This window comes from Nuphar pumila, chromosome 14 (assembly GCF_984573655.1).
Source record: "Nuphar pumila chromosome 14, dmNupPumi1.hap1.1, whole genome shotgun sequence".
NCBI lineage: Eukaryota > Viridiplantae > Streptophyta > Magnoliopsida > Nymphaeales > Nymphaeaceae > Nuphar > Nuphar pumila.
Genome location: NC_143262.1, coordinates 68,257,593 through 68,277,599, shown reverse-complemented (window position 1 = coordinate 68,277,599; position 20,007 = coordinate 68,257,593). Strand labels below are relative to the sequence as shown.

At 39.5% G+C, this 20,007-nt stretch overlaps 1 protein-coding gene across 2 annotated transcripts; it reads left to right on the top strand.

Annotated features, from left to right (window-relative positions):
- Positions 1 to 7,685: 7,685 nt before the first annotated feature.
- LOC149816914 (uncharacterized) lies at positions 7,686 to 17,979 on the top strand. 2 transcript variants are annotated; one of them, XM_089987433.1, is made up of 4 exons: positions 7,686 to 7,811; positions 7,944 to 8,143; positions 15,175 to 15,999; positions 16,745 to 17,979. In XM_089987433.1, exons 2-4 carry the CDS (start codon positions 8,039 to 8,041, stop codon positions 17,711 to 17,713), a joined length of 1,899 nt encoding a protein of 632 aa, XP_089843559.1. In that variant the 5' UTR covers positions 7,686 to 7,811; positions 7,944 to 8,038; the 3' UTR covers positions 17,714 to 17,979. The 2 variants fall into 2 exon arrangements, with proteins under 2 accessions (XP_089843559.1, XP_089843560.1); XM_089987434.1 differs by lacking the exon at positions 7,686 to 7,811 and having other exon boundaries at positions 7,828 to 8,143.
- The last annotated feature ends 2,028 nt before the right edge of the window (positions 17,980 to 20,007 follow it).

Below are 20,007 nucleotides of genomic sequence, written 5' to 3'. Positions count from 1 at the left end.
ATTAGCTAATTAGGTCACTTAATGAAATATGGAAACTAATTAGTTAGTTTGACTTAAATTAAATAGGGGTTTTAGGAAAGTATATGGAGACACCCCTCTGAATTGCCTTGACTTGATTGAGTCCATCCCATAATGGACTCCAAAATCTAGGAGGGGAGCACTTAAGGGGTGTCCCACCCCATAGGTTCAATTTTCATAATACACTCAAAATTAAATTCCAAACTCAACTTTAAATCCAAATTAAATTCACATTGAAATTAATTTCAAATTGGAATTCAAACCCCAAAATAAAATTGAATCCCACATTAAAATTTAAACTTTAAATGAAATTCAAATCCAAATTCAAACCAAATTTTGAAACATAATTTCATCTTTATTTATCAAATAATCATGAAAAATTCTCAGGTATTACACCTGCAACACCACTACCTCTACCTTGGCCTTCACTTGACCAACAACATCATCTCGACCTCCACCTCCTCCTCCATTGGACGGACACCACTACCTCCTCTTAAAATATGTAGCATGCACCTCTTAGACTACAACCTGAGACTCCTCCCAAACCTGCACCCCCACCTCTGCCTCCCAGGCCCATCGAGAGGCGAAGCGGGCCATGGCTCCCTTGGCGATATGAGGATCCTAATGGGACGTTCTAGGGCATGGAGGACCAACGCATCCTTGGTGGGGGCATTCTAGTCAGTGTTGCATCTTTAGGGATGAGTGGAGTTCCCTCGACGCAACAGCAGGGACTGCTAGACATGATAAGGAATGGATGTTGCTCGATTGCTCCCCAAGACCCCATTTATGAGCCACAGGTCATCTCCATGGCTCTATCGTCTATGCTGCCTCGTGTGTCGATATGAGGCTTTGCGATGGAGGTGGCTACCCAGTCTACCACTACCCCACCCATACCATCGCCTGCAGCGTCTCTCCTGCTGTAAGGCTCTCTTTCTTGTGCTCCTTCTCTACAACCTGTTGGTGGCAACAAACCTACTGCCCAACGCAATGCGATAGGGGAAGCAAATAGGTCACCCATTGCTCCACCCATACCACCATTTGCAATGTCTCTCGCACTGCAAGGCTCTCTTCTTCATACTCCTTATATACAGCCTGCTGGTGGCGACAGGCCTACTGCAGTTGAGGACCCTACCCAAAGTGCCTGGGCCTCTATGGTACGACCTTCAGACACTCTCCCATGGTCTCTCTCATGTTTTGGTTTCAGGGCAGTAAGCTTGGCGAGGGGGGAATTTGACATCAATCCAAGTTCCCTGTTTGGTGGGTCGGGGGGCGGATCACTCACTTTGTTACGATTTCAGCTGGGGGATACCCAGTGCTTCTTGTCGAGAGCTGCGTCGAGCCACAGGCCTTGCGGCTCGTGGTAGGGCATTTAGGGGGTGGTGTGTGGCCCTCGCAGTCCTGAAGCCACACCGCAGGGTCTGGTGATGGACTTGGGTTTTGTTCAGGGTTTGTTTAACGACCCCCTGGTGGCAATAGCGAATAACTTGGAGAGGTTTTTGCCTGTAGTTAAACACTTATGAGTGTTGTCAAAGGACCATGTTATAGGGCCCCAACGGATGGCGCTCCATCCCCCGTGGCATATGCTAGTGTTGTTTCTCATGAGATTGTTCCTGCTGCGTCTAGTGTCTTTTCTGGTGGCGATCTTGTTTTTTCTCTCTCCTGAGCCTAGGTGGTAGGTTGTTCATTGATTTCGTTTAATCAAAACCTTTCCCGGCCCTCGATGATGAAAGCAGGTTATATGTTCTCCCCCCCCGAGCAGGGCAGTTAGCTACATCTCATGTTCGGGGGTCTCAAAGAGCACCACGTATGTAAGCATGTGTGTCTCGTATCCCCATGTTTGTCAGCATTAATTAACATTAGAGTTTGATGCGATTGCAAAGACTTAAGTACCCTCTCCTCCATTGGTGCCAAAAAAAATGACGATTCTTGAAAAGGAGTGGTTGTAAAGACTTAAGTGCCCCGAAGATGATTATTTAAGACCCAGTCTCTACACTGCAGGATTATCTGAGAAACAAATCTCCCTTGGAGGAGGCCATGAACATCAACCCTCTCACTCTCTCTTTCTGCTTCTATGCACATCCAACAGAAGATCTTACATTGCTCCATCAGAGTTTTTACCCTTATAGGAGGAGGGTTTGGGGGCTTCTCCCAGCGTGGGTAGCATCATTCAACTAAATGAGTTGTAGATTCTGATTTAGAGTTTTTACCCTTACAGGAGGAGGGTTTGGAGGCTCCTCTCAGCGTGGGTAGCATCATTCAACTTGATTCGTTGTGGAGCCTGATTCTGAGTTTTTGCCCTTACATGAGAGGGGTCTGGGGGCTCCTCCCAACGTGGGTAGCATCATTCAACTTGAAGAGTTGTGGAAACTGATTCAGAGTTTTTGCCCTTACATGAGAGGGGTCTGGGGCTCCTCCCAACGTGGGTAGCATCATTCAACTTGAAGAGTTGTGGAGTCTGATTCAGAGTTTTTACCCTTACAGAAAGGGGGGTCTGAGGGCTCCTCCCAGCGTGGATAGCATCGCTCAACTTGATTCATTGTGGAGCTTGATTTAGAGTTGTTGCCCTTATAGGAGGAGGGTTTGGGGGCTCCTCTCAGCGTGGGTAGCATCGTTCAACTTGATTCGTTGTGGAGCCTGATTTAGAGTTTTTGCCCTTACAGGAGGGGGGTCCGGGGGCTCCCCCCGGCACGGGTCCCGGGTGTCGTGGTCAAAAAATGCACAGGGTATCGTGGTGAGAAAGACATATTTTTGTTCCAAGCAAGGTTGGAAGAAATCAATGGAAAATCCAACAAGGAGCATGTCAGAATCAAGATGTGGATGTCAAGCGAGAATGGTGTTGTGCAACTCAAATAACACAAAATAATAGGGGTCTGGTTTTTAGTTAAAATGAGGAATGAAATAACAATAGAAATCGCTGAAAATTTACAGAAATAAACTAGACTCAATAACGAAGACACCACTTTTTACGGATTTGGAATATGACCTCTGGTTAGGGAGATATAGCCCTGACAAGTTTGTCCTAATTCGGGTAGCGATTTACAGCGATTTGCTTACTGAATAACACTACAAATCGCTATAGTGATTTGCGAAAGACACTACAAATCGCTATAGCGATTTGCGGAAGACACTACAAATCGCTATAGCGATTTGCGGAAGACACTACAAATCGCTATAGTGATTTGCGGGAGACACTACAAATCGCTATAGCGATTTACGGGAGACACTACAAATCGCTATAGCGATTTGCGATTTATAGTGTCTTCCGCAAATCGCTATAGCGATTTGTAGTGTCTTCCGCAAATCACTATAGTGTTTCGTTGGAGACCCGAAAATACTACAAATTGTTGTAGGAAAGCTCGATAATATTACAATTCGTTGTTGAAAGGCCCAAAAAAAAATTCTGGTTTGGATCCGCGCCGGGGGGAGCCCCCGGACCCCCCTTCTGTAAGGGCAAAAACTCTAAATCAGGCACAGAAGTAGAGAGAGAAGGGAGAGAAAGTGAGAGGGTTGATGTTCATGGCCTTCTCCAGGGGGGACTCTTTACCTTCCTTGATTTCTTCTCTAGAGAGAGAGAGGGTTTTACAGTGTTTTACGGAGAAGGAAGAAGAAGATGGCGATGGAGCAATGTAAGATCGTCTGTTGGATGTGCACAGAAGTAAAGAGAGAAGTGAGAGAGAGTGAGAGGGTTGATGTTCATGGCCTTCTCTAGGGAGAACTCTTTGCCTCCCTTGATTTTTTCTCTAGAGAGAAAGAGGGTTTTACAGTGTTTTACAGAGAAAGAAGAAGAAGACTTTGAAGAGTCAACATCATCCTCGACTTTCTAGATGGAGGACATGTTTGTCCTTTTTTTGAACGGAGAAAGAAGAAGAAGACTTTGAAGAGTCAACATCATCCTCGACTTTCTAGATGGAGGACATGTTTGTCCTTTTTTTGAACTATTTGTTTTTTCTTTTTTGAATAAAGGACATTTTTGTCATTTTCTCAAACCATCACTTTATGAGAAGAATAGCAAGAAAGGGTACTTAAGTCTTTGCAACAACACCAGAGTCCGATGCACAGTTATGTCAACATACACGGGAATACGAGCCCCATGTGCTTGTATACGTGGTGCTCATTCAAAGCCCCGAACACAGACGTGGGATTCAGTGAATCATCGGGGGCGAACATACACCACCCTCTCCTCGATGATTGATGAAAAGTGCACTATTTTTCTTCCTCATTTTTTTTATGATGAGAATCAGAAGTCTTTCGGTCATTTTCTGGTTTATAAGTGAGACACATGGCAATGAAACAAGAATTCTATATTTGCTAGCCATTTTTTGGCCAGCCACTGGCTGAAAATTGGGCAAACTTGGTTTGCCAAAACTAAGTTTTGTTGATGTTAGTATGACCCCTAAACCAGAAAAACTAGGCTTTAGTTCCTTAAAACTAAAATAATAATAATAATAATAATAATAATAATAATAATAATAATAATAATGGTTAGCCATTTTTTGGCCAGCCACTGGCTGAAAATTGGCGAGGTTGATGTTGTTCTGTCCTGCAGGTACCACCCGACCATGTTTTGGCAGGTGGCTGGAAGCAAAATGACTGAAAATGCCATAAATAAAATAAAAATAAAAATTCACCGGCCACTGGCCGGAAAAATGGTAGGGCCCTGGATGGTGGGTTTCAGCCTGGCCATCTTCCTACCGATGGATGGCTGAAAATGCCAAAAAAATAAATAAAAAAAGAAACTTTAAAAAAATATTCAGTTTAGACTGGTGGCCGGTAGAAAAATGGTTCGGGCTGGTGCCATCCTAACCGGGATGTACCAGCCTGACCATTTTCTAGTTGATGGCCGATCAAAAATGCCAAAGAAATTGTTTAAAACAAAATAAAAAAATAGATCGACCATTTTTTGACCAGCCAAAAAAATGGTCAGGATGGTGCCACCCTGGTCAGGAGGCACCAAAATGGCCATTTTTTGCCTAGTGGCTGGTCGAAAAATAGTTGAAAATGCCAAAAAATTAAAAATGATCGTTTTTCTCAACCAGCCACTGACTGAAAAATGGCCAGGCTGGTGTCGCCCTAGACAGGAGGCATTAGCCCGGCCATTCATCTGACAAAAAATAGTCCATATCGTAAGCAAAATCTTTTCTTTAATCGATTATTTACAACCAGAAAATGACCAGCCCATTACCGTCAGGCATGGGTGGTATTGGGCCAACCATTTGCAGGCCGGTCAATGGTTGAAAATGGCTGGTTTGTGTTGTAGGAATGTGGTGGTGGAAAGAGGAGAAGTGATGAAGGGTGACACTAGGGGTGGAGAAATGAGTGCCACGACAGGTTTGGAGGGTGAAAAAACAACTCCCGCAAAACTTGAATTTGGATTGGGTTTGCTCAAATCTTAGTTTTGAAAATGTCTTCCAAACATTCCAAAACTGGGTTTTGGAGGTGAAAATCTGGTTGAGGCCCCAAAACTGGTTTATAACCAGGTTTTAAATGGCCTTGGGTTTTCTGCCTTAGTGAATCTTGGCTTTGACAGATATGAAATTGGAGCTGTCATCAGATTGGATCCCAACTTCATGAAAGACACGGTAGCCAGCCATGCTCAGGAATACGGGCCAGGTTTCGGAACAATTAGGGAGTTGGTTTGGTTGGTCCAGGCCTACTTGGCGGAATCCAACCCCTGGAAGGACGGTGAACTTTATCTTGGTTGCAAAGAAAGCATTTTTATGAACCGCACAAGCTATGATGACATGCAAAGGGACATGGCTGGTGAGATCCCTTGTTATCGGGTGCTAAGAGGGGCCAGAGATGGTCCTAAAATTCTGCCCTTTACATGGAGTAGGGGTGGCAAAACCTGATACGGCTTAAACTAACCCGTTTAATAAATGGGTCGACCCGCCTAACCCATTTATTAATCGGATCGGGTTCGTGTTAAAGGGTATGCCAACCCGTCAACCCGGCTGACCCATTTAATAAACCCGTTAGGCGGGTGGGTCAACCTGCCAACCCGACCTGCTAACCCGCCAACCCGTTTATTAAACGGGTTGGCGGGTCGTGTTGGGTTACCTGTTTAATAAATGGGTTGGGTTCATGTTTGCCACAACCGACCCGTTTAATAAACGGGTCGGGTTCGGGTTGAGGTATGCTGACCCACCAACCTACCGGGTCGACCCACCAACCCTACCCGTTTGTCACCCCTAACATGGAGTGGCTAAATTTGCATTCAAGACTCGCACGCTTATGCTTGAGCACGTGAAGAAATATGCTGTGACACTACGTGCAACCATCATTTCATTATTTTAAATAATTTTAGAAATATTTTAATAAAACTTTTTATATATTAATATATTAAAAATAAAAAAATTTGAAAATTGGGTCTCTGAAATTGTTGGAATCATTTACATAAAAGTCACTTTGTGTCACTGGCTTATTTCTTCAATAATTCAGTACCGTGTGACGGTCCTTCTCTATCATCATAAGTTTTTCAATCAATAAATCAGAGTTGAAGAAAGCAAAGGAATAGAGAAAAATTGCGAGAGTGAACAAAGAAAGCTAAATAATTTACAATTTTGCCCGCTTTTTATATTTAGCTAACTTTTTAGAGTATCAATAATCTTGAACCACAGTGCTAAGATGGCTAAAAAAAATTACAATTCACTCAACAAACACTTACATAAAGACTCAATCAACTAACCAGAACTGTACAAAGTAGGTCACAGCACTTTGTGTGTGACCTGTTTGAATGCTGCATCAGACAACATTTTTTCATGCTACTTGATGAGAGAATTGCACGACCACTTTGTCCAAAAATTCGTTGTGAAGAAGCAAAATCATTACTCTGGCGAATTGATTCCTCAAGGGTATTTTGCTCATCATAATGAGTAATCCAACACACACCTTCCGTACGTTCCTCTGTTCATTTGATATCACGGTTGCTCCGTTTATGTTATACTGAAATGTCCTTTATACCCTCTATATTCTTTAAAAGGACAAACGATGCGAAACTACGTTTTTTTGAGCTACCTAAGCTACCCCTGAAGATTAACCGGGAAAAATTAGCTTACAAAGGTTTTAGCGACGATACCAAGCTGCCTTAGAGTGTGTGTTTGGGGCAGTACCATGGGAGATTCGGACCCTCTTGATTAGCATTTGGCAAACAAATGGATAAACAGTCAATCTTGATGTTATGGATTTTGAACCCAAACCCGATAAAATTTCAACAAGGATCGAAATTCGATAAGTCAATTTGCAAGTAAATTTACAACAGATAGAGTGATGAAGCTACTGGGACCCAGATCCTTTAAGGCACACAATGTCCCCCAACCCGGGTACAAGTCTTTTTTCTTGTTGACAGCCAAGCCCCCAGGACATTGAGGGGCCTGGTTCGAAACTGAAAACTCTTGGTTGAAGATAAGAGTGACTCTAGGTGTCCAGCTATCTGATGCGAACCAAACTGGATCCGGACCATTTGAATTCTGAAGAGGGGCTAATATGCCAACGAGGAGATTGTTGGGCCAGTTAAGCTGAGCTGAGCTGAGCCTCAGTTGCTAGTGTCATAAGCAACAACGTTGTTTAGTGTAATTTTCATCTTTCACTTTGCCCAATTTTGGAATTTAGAAAAAGACGAATGTGATTGGATTAACATAAGCAAATAGCTTAATAAAGACGTTGTCACACACAAAGAGGGTTTGGGTCTTCTTCACTCCCGCGATCGAGAGAGAGAGAGAGAGAAGCTCGTCCTTCTTTGATCACGATTAGAGAGGCTCGTCGAGTTAGCTGAAGCAAAAATCGAGGAAATTGAGGTGAGTTTTGCTTCATCTCCGCTTGTTTCTCCTTTTGATTCTCCGAATTCCAGCGTCGGGAGTCGAGGGGAGTCGGGAATTTTGTGAAATTTCATTTCGGGTGTGAGTTTTTTGGGTTTTTTCCCGTAATAGTATTTCGTAGAGTGGAAAATCGATCAAGCCGTGCGGTTGTGTCTGGTTTCTGTGATATGGGTGGGAGAAAGACGGGGAATTAGGAGGTGGGGGGAATGGAAGAGGCGGAGCAGAAGATCGAGTCTCTTCGTGCGATGTTGTTGGCGGAGAGATCGAAGTCAAAAATTGTCAGGCAGAAGGCTGATCAATTGCTACAACGGGTAAGCACTAGCCTTCTATTCCCTTTAGTTTCATTGTGTCCCCTGCTTTTGTTTCAGAGTTATAGATATTGGAAAGCTCCGTTGGTTTATTTGTTCCATTCAAATAAGGGTTCTTGGGGTTTACAATTTCTTTGTTTTAGTGAATTGGCATGTATGAAATAGGTCTGTTGTGTGCTTTGGAAATTCAACGTCTAGAATTGATATAGCATTTACTTCTGTTCACAAATCTCTCTCTCTCTCTCTCTCTCTCTCTCTCTCTCTCTCTCTCTCTCTCTCTCTCTCTCTCTCTCTCTCTCTCTCTTGCGCGAGCACGCACATACTCAGGTGTGTGATCATCTGTGTATATGTGAATGTCCTAAACACTTAAAACATAGTTACAACAGAATCTCTAGATGTGCTGATGGTTGGTTTATTTATACAAAAACTTGCTTTGCAATGAATCAATTTAACCAGAAAGTTTGGTCTCTTTCATGATCAATTTTTAATGTTTTAAGCTCTTGAAAAACCTGCTTACATGTCACATTCACATGATTGAAAAATCAATGTCACATGTCACATAGATCACATCCTTAAGGTCAGATTTAAAAAAAATATGAAAATTAGTTGATTTCTACTCAGTAGTTCTGTGCCTTCATTAATACCAAACATATGTGGTCCCAAATCACAATAACTTATGGTGGTACATTATTGATTTACATAGATCCAGTTTCCAAAAGAAAAACCTAACCTTTGTACGTGTTTGGCTTGTTCTACTTACTATTTTCATGTGTTAAAGTTGACTTTAATATGATGGTTTGAGCTATTTTTGAACCACTCTTTTTTTTCATGAATTGTGAGCCATTGATTTTTCGCTATCATAACAAACAGAATCCTACAGTAGGTAGAAGATACTGAATATTCTAATATAGTAAATAAACCATGCTAAACACATCTGTAGGCTTATATCCAGTATTTGGTGATTAACATGCCCAACAAGAGTGTGTACCACTAGATGGTTTTGTGGTGTAAGTTACCAGATTTGTAACTAGGAGAGAGAGAGAGAGAGAGAGAGAGAGAGAGAGAGAGAGAGAGATGTTCCTATTCTTACCTCAGATCCGTCTCATAGGTTTGGGTTTGTAACATCCCACTCCCTTGATATACACTTTGTCCTCAAGGTGTGAAATGTAAGACATCAGCATTCTTCGTTGTCTTCAAAGTTAAGAATCAAATCGACCAAGAAGTTGGAGTATCACTTATTGATGAAAAGCATAGCATTGAGCAAAGCTTACTTAGCAAATCTCAACATTAGGAGTTGCAACCGGCTTGGATTATCTGTTAGTCCAAAACCAATTCCCTTGGCTGTCATTGAACGAAGAAGCAAGGCTAGATTTAACTCAGTTGAGTTCTCATCTGTGTCAAATAGGTACGGGTGCAGTTGCTGGAATGCAGGGTACGACGCAAGAATTTCTAAAAGTCTGGGTACGAGAATGTAGCTATATATAGGATTAATCTAACATTAAACTAGTTATGTTTAACATTAGATGAATTCAATCATATTAAAATGACTAAAATACCCTTATAAAGTGGTTTTTTGAAATATTATGGTTGCTTTTTGAGTTCAAAAAGGTAAATTTTATGGATTCATAAAGTTACTTTTTTGGGAAAGGTGTTTAACTTTTCAATTCCCTTCAAGTTCAAAAAACCTGTAATGCCCAAAAAGTAGCCATGCATTTCTAAAAGTATCATTCTTTTAAAGGTATTTTAGTCATTTTCATAATGTTGAATCTATCTAATGTTAAACACAACTAGGTTAATGTTAGATTAACCCATATATATACATTATTTTGAGAAAAATGATGTATTCATGCATGCATGTGTGTATGTGTAGAAATATATACAAATAAATAAATACATAGATACATATTTGTCAACACACACACATCAAACACCATATAAGAATGGATGAAAACAACCCTTTATGCATCTTAATATGTAAGAAAACAGGTAATGGATACAGGTCTAGATTGGATCAGAACTAGAACCGGTCTGACCCGTACCTGCTGAAAGTACCAGTACCAGTATGTATGTTGACACATATGGCACCCTTTTGAAACTACCCATGTTACATAGGTTCTCTTGCCTACTTAAATTTCTTGCAACTGCTGGGGGAATATCACAAAAGTGCTAGTCAATCCAAAGCTATCTTCCCCTCGCTTAGCTAATATGGATCTTCTTGCCAAAATAGCTTACCTCTGGGAATCAAGCTGTATCTTACATTTGACTTTTCCTTTGAAGCTAAGTGTATTTCGCTTGTTCTTTCATACTTCTACATAGACATTGTCAGCCATTGCATGCTTTCTTCTGATGTGGGCTGCTTTTAGAATTGGTTGTTCCTCCAAAAGAAACTTGCTGAATACTATTCTTGAGGTGGAAGCTGAAGTAGAGTGGATGGATTCTTTGGTGATACCTCATCATGATCGTTTGTTTTGTTATTCAAGTTACATCCGAAAGATGTAGCTTTTGATTCAACCCAAGGTTGCCAGACTAGGAAGTGGAAGCGGAAAACAATATGGAAAGCAGAAGAGAGAAGTGAGTCATTTTAAAATTTATAGGAAGCGAGAAGTGAGGAATAAAAAAGAAAGTCATAAGAGAATTGAATGGGAATCGAAATACGGTGTAAATAAAATCTAAAATAAAAATGACTATTCTTAAATTTCATGACTTTTTTAGTTTTTGTCAAAATCTAAAAAAGATGACTGCCAATTTAGAGAAAGAACATGAGAAGTGTGAGAGAGCACATAAAAAATATGAAAAGAAGCGCAGAAGAACATAGAATAAGCATGGATGAAACATATGGAAAGCATAGAAGAAGCATGGGAGAATCGAGATTCCCATCAAGCTTCAGAGGCGAGGAGTATCGTGCTTCCGAAGCGAGTTTTAGGGAAGCGCTCTTCCCACCTATCTAAGAAGCTTCCGGTAACTCTGATTCAACCACATCTTGCTTGTTTCAAATAAACCACTGTTTTCCAATACTTGAAAAACCTGGTGTTGCTGAAAATTGCCCTTTATTGAAAATGGAATTCCTTGACCCACCCTTGACTGTCTTAGGCATGCTTACATCTGATTCATTTCTGGAGAAACTCTTTAGCCCTTCTGACTTGCACTTTTGAGGGACTGTTAAAATTTTCAGCATTTGCCTAAGCCTTTTTCCATAGACTTTTTGGATGATGATTGATAGGACTATGAAGGCAGGGTGCTTGTGTAGCCTCACTTTTGGCACAGCCAATGGCTGCTGCATGACTGGGTGGCATTTATCATGTTTACTACAATGTACAACTCTCTTCTTTCTGGACTTCTTCTGACACAAAGCTAATCCTTCGGTGTATTTGGCACCTGCGCCTGCACCTGCAATTTTACCTGAAGAAAACAGAGAACCTCCTCCAAGTTGTACATCTTTGCTGCAGCCTGTTTAACATGTAGATCCTCTTTTGGCATATTCTTCTCACATTTCATTCTCTGCCTTGGGCATTGGAAGTTCAATGTTAACAACTTAGATCATTGAAGCAACTGTTTTCCTTGTGCTTTAACTTTGACCACTCTAAGAGAAATCGCTCTCAACCCTCGGGTTATTAAAGTTTTCTCAACTTGGAACAAGTTCTGCTGGTGGTTGAGGTCATTGTTTCGAGACGGCTTTCTACCCAACTCAGTTGAAGGATCTTGAATCAAACAAGAAGTCCTTTCCCCTGTCAATTCACTTGCAAATTTGCTTGGAATATCTCTTCGATGGCCATAGTTCTTATAATACAGCTCCTTCCTCCTCTGAGTGGATTAGGCGGATTTACCATTATATCAAGGATATGGCCAATTGCTGCCTCTGCCACAAGAGAGAGATGTCATGAAGGAAACAGACTCTCTCCACTTATGTAATGCGGTGTGGCATGAGAACCTGAGCTCCAAGTCCATTGATATGGTCAACCCATTGATCTTTTGGTCTCCTCAATACCATCACTATCAACAATTGTGACTACAGCCATGTTATTGATGGCCGGCCAACACCCTTCCTGCCAGGGCCTGGAAAAACACTTTGGAGAATCTTTCAAGTGCATTACAATATTCACTGGTAGCAATTGTCTTCAGTCTAAAAGCTTTGATATTGACGCTGCTTCTGTAACGAAGTATGTGGAAAGATAAAGGATGATAAAAAGGCACTCACAATGTCCAACAATGGACAAAAACACAAAGCGGATGATAGCCAAGTCCACTATGGGACAATACACACACAAGCTTTAAGAAAAGCACAAGCTAAAATATAAAATCTCTTTATTGAGAGAGAGCACTAAGGCTTAAAGAAATACAAGGGGATACACCCCTATTTATACAAATGAAATGGGATAAAAAAATGAGGCCAAAAGGGGGCTCCCAAAGAGTCGTTGGGGGTCCCAACGACTCTATTATGGGGCCCCTATTTGGCGTGAAATAAAATAACAAAAAGAAAAAAAGAAAAAAAGAAAAAAAGAAAAACAGAAAATAAAGAAAACAAAAAATAGTTGTTTAATAAAACAACTGTGAAAAGACTATAATACCCCTATCAGGTATTATAGTATTATACATATATATATATATTATAGATAAATATATATATATGCATTAATACATATGATTTAACACCCCCTTCAAACTTTACGGGGAGATGACCGAAAGTTTGCCAAGAAGAAACATGAAGAGAGGAGTCAAAAGTGCTTTAGTGAAAAAATCTGCTAACTGGTATTCTGATGTGACATATGGCAATGTAACTGTTCCACGTAGATACTCATCGCGAACATAGTGGCAGTCAATTTCGATATGTTTGGTTCATTCATGGAAGGTGTGATTGTTGGCAATATAAATGACACTTTTGTTGTCACTTCAAAGCTTTGAAGCTCCAGTAATTTCAACCCCCATATCTTCGAGAAGACTTTGAAGTTGGTTGCCATAGCTCGGTATTCAGCTTCAGTAGATGATAGTGAAACTTTTTGTTGCTTCTTGCATCTCCAAGCAATTAAAGAATCTCCTAAAAAGACACAAAAGCTAGTAGTTGAGATTCTATCATTAGGATTACCTCCAAATCTGCATCAGTATAGGCAAGCAAATTTAATGAAGAAGATGAGGATAGAAATAGCCCTTTAGTTATGGTGTTCTTGAGGTATTGGATGACCCAGAGCACAACACTCATATGCACAGTTGTAGGAGCATGCTGAAATTGACTAGCAGAGTGAACAGCGTGAGCGATGTCAGGTCTGGTGATAGTCAGATATGTGAAAGATTCAATGAGTTGTCTGTAGGGTGTAGGATCTTCTAGAAGAACCCCATCCTCCAACCTTAATTTTGCATTTATTACTTCTGGAGTCTCCACCTTTTTATCATCTGAAATGCCAGACTTAGTACATATATCTGTAGCAAGCTTCATCTGTGACAAAATATATCCTCGAGAAGAATATGCAACTTCAATACCAAGAAAATATCTAAGAAAGCCTAAGTCAGACATGTTAAAGCTATCTTTTAGCATATTTTTAACATTAACAATATTATTTTGATCATTTTTTGTGATAATCATGTCATTAACATAAAGTAATAAGATAACAATATTCGTCCTTACACTTTTCACAAAAAGAGCAGTGTCTGTATAACAGGAACGAAATCCCAATTTAATCATGATATCACTAAATCGATCATACCAAGCCTTAGGAGCTTGCTTAAGATCATATAAAGCTTTTAAAAGTTTAAGGGTTTGACTTTGGCCAATGTTAACTCTAGGTGGCGGATCCATATATACTTCTTCATTTAAATTCCCATTTAAAAAGGCATTTTTCACATCGAGTTGATATATAGGCCATTTTTTGGTTGATGCGACAACTATTAAGGTTCTAACACTTGTCATTCTGGCTATAGGAGTGAATGTTTTCTCGTAGTCAATCCCATATTCTTGCGAATATCTCTTAGTAACTAATCTAGATTTATATCTTTCTAAGGATCCACTGCTTTTGGTTTTAACCTTAAAGACCCATCAACATCCAATAGGTTTTTTATGCGAAGGTAGTTTGATTACATCAACAAAAAATATGTGGGAAATATTATGGTCATAAGGAGGAAAGAGTTAGGCTGCAAGTTGGTTTTTCGACACACCCAATGCCGGACACCTAGATAGGTGTTCCATAATTATCAAGAAAAGATATTGGGAAATAGAGTCCCCTTGCCTTGTGCCTCGAGAGCTAATTTTTTTTTCCGGGTGTCCCATTCACCACCACCCGAACGAAGGTACATAAACACAAACCGTAATCCACTGAACCCATGTGGGGTGGAAACCCAACTGGATAAGAGAGCTCTCCAAAAACTACCAGTTGACCCTAGCATAGGCCTTTGAAAGATCTAACTTGATACAGAGAGTTGGAACATGCTGCCTCATAATAGAATCCACAACTTCATGGGCTAGTAGTATGTTGTCCCTAACATCCTTGCCCTTCAAGAAAGCACCTTGATTGGAGGATATAATCCTTGACAAAATATCTCTCATTCTATTCACCATAATTATTGTAATAATCTTGTAAACAAAATTACAGAGTGAGATAGGCCTGAATAATGAAAGCAATTGTGCTCCATTGGTTTTGAGGATGAGAATGAGTAGTGTTTACATTCTTAACAATCTTCCCCTTGGCAAAGAAATCCTTAATAGCCAATGATACATCATGACCCACAACATGCCAAAATTTCTGGAAGAACATGCATGGAAACTCTGAAGCTCACCGCTGGATCTAATTTCTTTATCATGATTGATTGAGGACCTTTCCTCTTTCTGAAACTTTTAGGCCACAGTTGCTTATGTTTTGCCATTTAGTGGCTGTTATTCTTTATAATAAATTCAAGTTTCATATTTCTTCCTCCATATTCTTAATGATGCAATTGTAATGCTTATCTGGACCTGTCATGCCAAAAGTTCAGTTAAACCTTGATTTTAAAGTAATTGAAATGCCATCAGTGACTTTCTTTTTTTTCCATTGGTGCATTTCTTTGATTAGGTTGTGGAATTAGAGAGACAGTTTGAGATTGTGAATAACCAGAAAAAGAAGGCTGAGAAGGCTGCTGCAAAGGTTCTCTCAATATTGCGAAATGGTGGACTCATGGAATATTCTGATGAAGGTGAATCAGAGACTGGGAAACAAGTGGTCCCGTGTGAATGTGAGGAAAAGAAATTTCTGCCCGTGGAATGTTCTGGGATTGAAAAAACAGATGTGTCTTCTATGTCAGGAGTGGATAGAGGTGAAGTGAAGGATGGTGAAATTGACAAGTTCAATTCATCTCCATCTTCCTCAGGCAGTTTGTCTTGGACTGCCGGTGATAGCCATGTTTCAGGCTCTCATGGAAATGTAACAAAAAAGAGCCATGAACTAGCAGCGAGACAGAAATCAGGCAACTTCATATCAGTTGCTGGATCTTCTCCCAAGCGGCGGTTGGGTAAGTCATGCCGCCAAATAAAACATAGGGAAATAGGTAGCATGAAAGAAGGGAAAACTCATTGCTCAAAATCTGAGACTATTGTGGAAGGTCCTGTAAATGGTATAGAAAATGGGATTGGATCAACCTTCTTTTCTGAGACAACATCAGAACAAACATCTGGAGAAGAAAATTGTGCAAAAATGTTTCTAGAGGGTGCAAATAACATACCTCAAGTTAAAGAAGGAAGTCAGTTTGACTCTGGCAGTGATGCGAACGTGAGAGCTGTAGGTGCAAAGATGGAGAGAGCACTGGAGCAACATGCCCTGCTCACAGATCAGTGTCTGTCAGAAGAAAGTGTGCAACTCAAACGGGAAGAGAAAGCTCGAGAAATTAGCATTTCTACTATGGTACGTTTATTAAGTTTCTATATGTATAGTTCAATGGGAATGGATCATCTCTTTGCAATGCTTTACCATGACATGTGAAACAACTATCATGAGAAACGATCTGTAGGATGAACATTGATACACTGAAACACATTTTAGCAAGAAAAACATTTTATAAAGAGAAGGAAAAGCATTTATTGAATAACTTTTTAATAAATTGATAATGGCATGAGTTTTGAGATAAATTGTCAAGTCTTTATGTATTGTTTATGGTGATGTCCATTTGCTTATTTTCTTGTGACAAGTTCTCTTCTTTAGATGGAAAGTGCAGAAAAAAATTCAATGATGTTTCATCTGAAAAAGACAAACCTAAAATTCAATTATTCCAGTGCCTATGCACTAGGTAGAAATGAATAATGTGCTTTCCAGGATTTCTTTTCTTTGAGAATCTGGCTATGATTCTTCTCCTCACATTAGTTGTGTCTATAAAGGTATGAAGAATTTTATGTGCTTTTGTAAAGGTTTACTTTGTGAAGAATCACGTGTTAGTTACTTTGGCCTACAGATCCATGAAATATCCTAGCAAATCAATTATGTCAGTTGGCAAGAGAAAATATATACAAATTCATGTGTTATTCATGTGTGTATGTGTGTCTGTGTGTGTGTGGTGGATGGGGTATGTTCATCTCTTCTGTAATGTCTCTACTCTAATATCATTATCAGTCATTCAGTTCTTGAGAAGTTTTAAATGCTATGAACATTTCAGGTTCCCTCTGTACTTGCAAACCAACCTGACACTACCGGAAAGGCTCACACACCAGCCATGTCACTTGACGTTGAAAATTTTGTTCCTGATATTGGAACAAAACCGTATGCAAACAGCAATGGAGAATCAGTAACTGGTACTTGTGTATGTAAAATCCAACCTGAATCCACTCAGGGTACTGTGAAAACAAAAAATGGATTGAACAGGAACACTGCTGATGAGAAAGCATTTACATATGAGACTATTCCAGCCAATACAAGCAATGAGAATGCAGTGGGTTTGCCTCCAGATAATTTTGACTCAGGACCAGCAAACAGCAGATCAATGAAGACGTCTCCACTGGATCTTGGGTTAGGTGATCTTGTAGATTCATGTGCTGTACAAAGCAAAGGGAAGCAAGTCATGTTTTATGTTGAAACTCCTTCTCCAAGTACACCGGCCAGCTCAAGATCCCAATTCTCCTTGCATGGGTCCTTGGATAACCAGAATGCACCTGAGGCTTCTTCATTACAAAGTCATATTGGCAGAACTACATCTGATAAGTTAGGTGGGGTGTTGAAAAATCTCCAGCTGGCTAGGTTCTCCATCCAATCTAGAATGGAGAAATCATCAAAAAATGGAGCAATAGTTACAGTGAAAGACCAGGCTAAGATAGCTGAAGACATGGACTTCTCCTTTAACTGTGCTGGGCTGTACAGGCTACCTCCAAGTTTACATGATTCCATAACCAGAGAAAACTCATCGACTCCTTGTTCCAGTTTGGCAACTGGATCTACTCTGGGCAGTCAATATGGTCACTCTTACCCTGACTCTCGATTTCAGCTTTCTGCTGGAAAGATGTATTTTCACCCACCCTCTGTTGCTTCATCCACATCACCTGCTAAAACCCAATCTGGAGGCCCCTATTCACGCTTTGCTGGATTTCGGTACACTTGTTCAGATGAACAGAACAGAACTTTCCATAGATGACATTTGTGTACCAGTCTTTTGTGAGGAATTCTGCATCAGGGGATTCTCAGACAGGCTCTGCCGGTAATGCTTTTCTCCTATCCTTAAGGTTGTTTTGTAGCCTATTCAGCCCCTCCCACATTTTAAATAGATGCAGTTTTGTTTCTTATAATTGCTAAAAATTGTGTATGTTTTAGAGAGAGAGAGAGGGTTTTCATTTTATTGATCGAACTATGTGAAATTTTTCATTGTATATATTGTTCTCTGCTTTATATATAGCAGCTTAGATATCAAAGTGAATTGCTAGGGGGAGAAAGGGTTTGCTACCCAATGGAATCTCTCTATCAAAATATTCTTTAGGCATTCAGCTTTCATACTAGCATATGCTAGTGCTAAAAGCTCAGCCTTTACAGTAGATTGGGTTATGATGGTTTGCTTTTTGGATACTTAAGATATTGCCCATGATCCAAGGGTAAAGACTCATCTGCTTGTGGATATGAAATATCCTTATCCGAATTTCATCATTAAACCCCTCAAGGTTAACGAGTATTTAGAAAAACAATTTTAATATCTATTTGATGAATTTCAAGTTTGAAGATTAAAGTTAAGAACTTTAATTGAAGTAATTCTAAAGAGTAAAGCATACATGTCAAAATAATCAATCTCATATTTTTGTTTAAACCCTTTTGCTATTAATCTCTCTTTAAATTTATCAATTGTTTCATCAACTCAAAGTTTTCTTTTGAAAATTCATTTACAACTAAGTGATTTAAAACCATGTGGTAAATATGCTAAAACTTGTGTTTTATTTTCAAGAATATAATCAATTTCACTTTAAATAGCTTCTTTCTAAGATGCAGGATCTGGTGAGGACATAGCTTCATTAAAGGTTAATGGATTTCTGTCAATCATGTAGAGATGCAAGTTTATCTCATAATTCTTTGGTTTTCTAATTCTCTTACCTTTTCTAATTTTTAGTTTTTTAGTTTTTAAAGCATGCTTTTTGGATATAGGTTCACAAAAAGCAATAGGAGGAGAAAGATTTTGCAAATCTTTAAAAGTTAAATATTTTGTAAATTCAACTGCATTGATTCACAAATTACTTTAGTTTCGAAATTCATAAATCTATATGGTTTGCTATTTTGAAAATAGCCAATAAAAACACATGCTAGGTTAGGTCATAATTTAGTTCTTTTAGGTTCATTCAAACGAACATAAGCAATACTGCCTCAAACCTTAAAATAACTTAAATTTGGAGTAACATTTAATTTTGAGTAAGATACACGATTTAAAATATAACATTCACTAAGTAAAGCTTTTTCTATTAATTAAAATCAAGACCATAACTAATATGCACTGCATTCATCATATCAATTAAAGTTTTATTTTTATGTTTTGCAACACCATTATGCTCGGGAGTGTATGGTGCAGTGTTTTGTCTGTGTATGCTATGTACTTCACAATTTGATAAAGTTCTAAGACAAGTATTCTCCACCTCTATCTGACCTAATTGAATCAATTTTGCAGTTGTAAAAATTCTCAACTTCACCTTAAAAATCTTGAATTTTTTAGACGACACATCTTTACTTTTCATAAACATAAGCAAATTTAAAAAATCATCAATAAAAGTTACGAGTAAATATTACACTGGGTAAGTTAGAGTATTTTTCAAATTACAAGCATCAATATATTTGAGTTCAAGAATTTTAGAACTCCTTTCCACTCCATGAAAAGGCTTTTTAAAAGATTTTGCTTGAATGCACTCATTATATTTATTATAATGATTATGCTTGCATAGAGAAATTAAGCCTAACATACCCGGGGTGCCCCACATATTTCTGGAGAGCAAGTAAGGTCGTGTAGGGGGCTTAAAGAACCCCTAAAGATGGAAGAGGATAGACCCAACGGTTGTTTTATTTATGGGATGCAAGACTCTAGAAATAGACTAGTCCAAGAAGGGCTTAACTAAGAATAACCCTGCCCTTTCAAGGTTTATCTAGATTTAGGTTTGCTTTTAAGAAGTGTTTTATAACTTGTGTTGGTTTAATAAGCCCCTGCTTTTGAGCTTATGAAAAACATGATATGAAAAATCAACATTGAATCTCTCTCTCAAATTCATCTCTCTCTCTCTAGCTCATGTCCCTCTCACTCTCTAAGGATGTCTCTCTCTTTCTCTCAAGGGCTTATCCCTCTCTCTCTCTTATTTGGGAGTACTAACCTCTGGTAGGTCTATAGCTCACTAAGTGGTTCAAGGTTGCTGCCAAGGTCCACTCAACCCTACGTGTGCAATTGAGTTCCTGGTGGTCACCATCTTC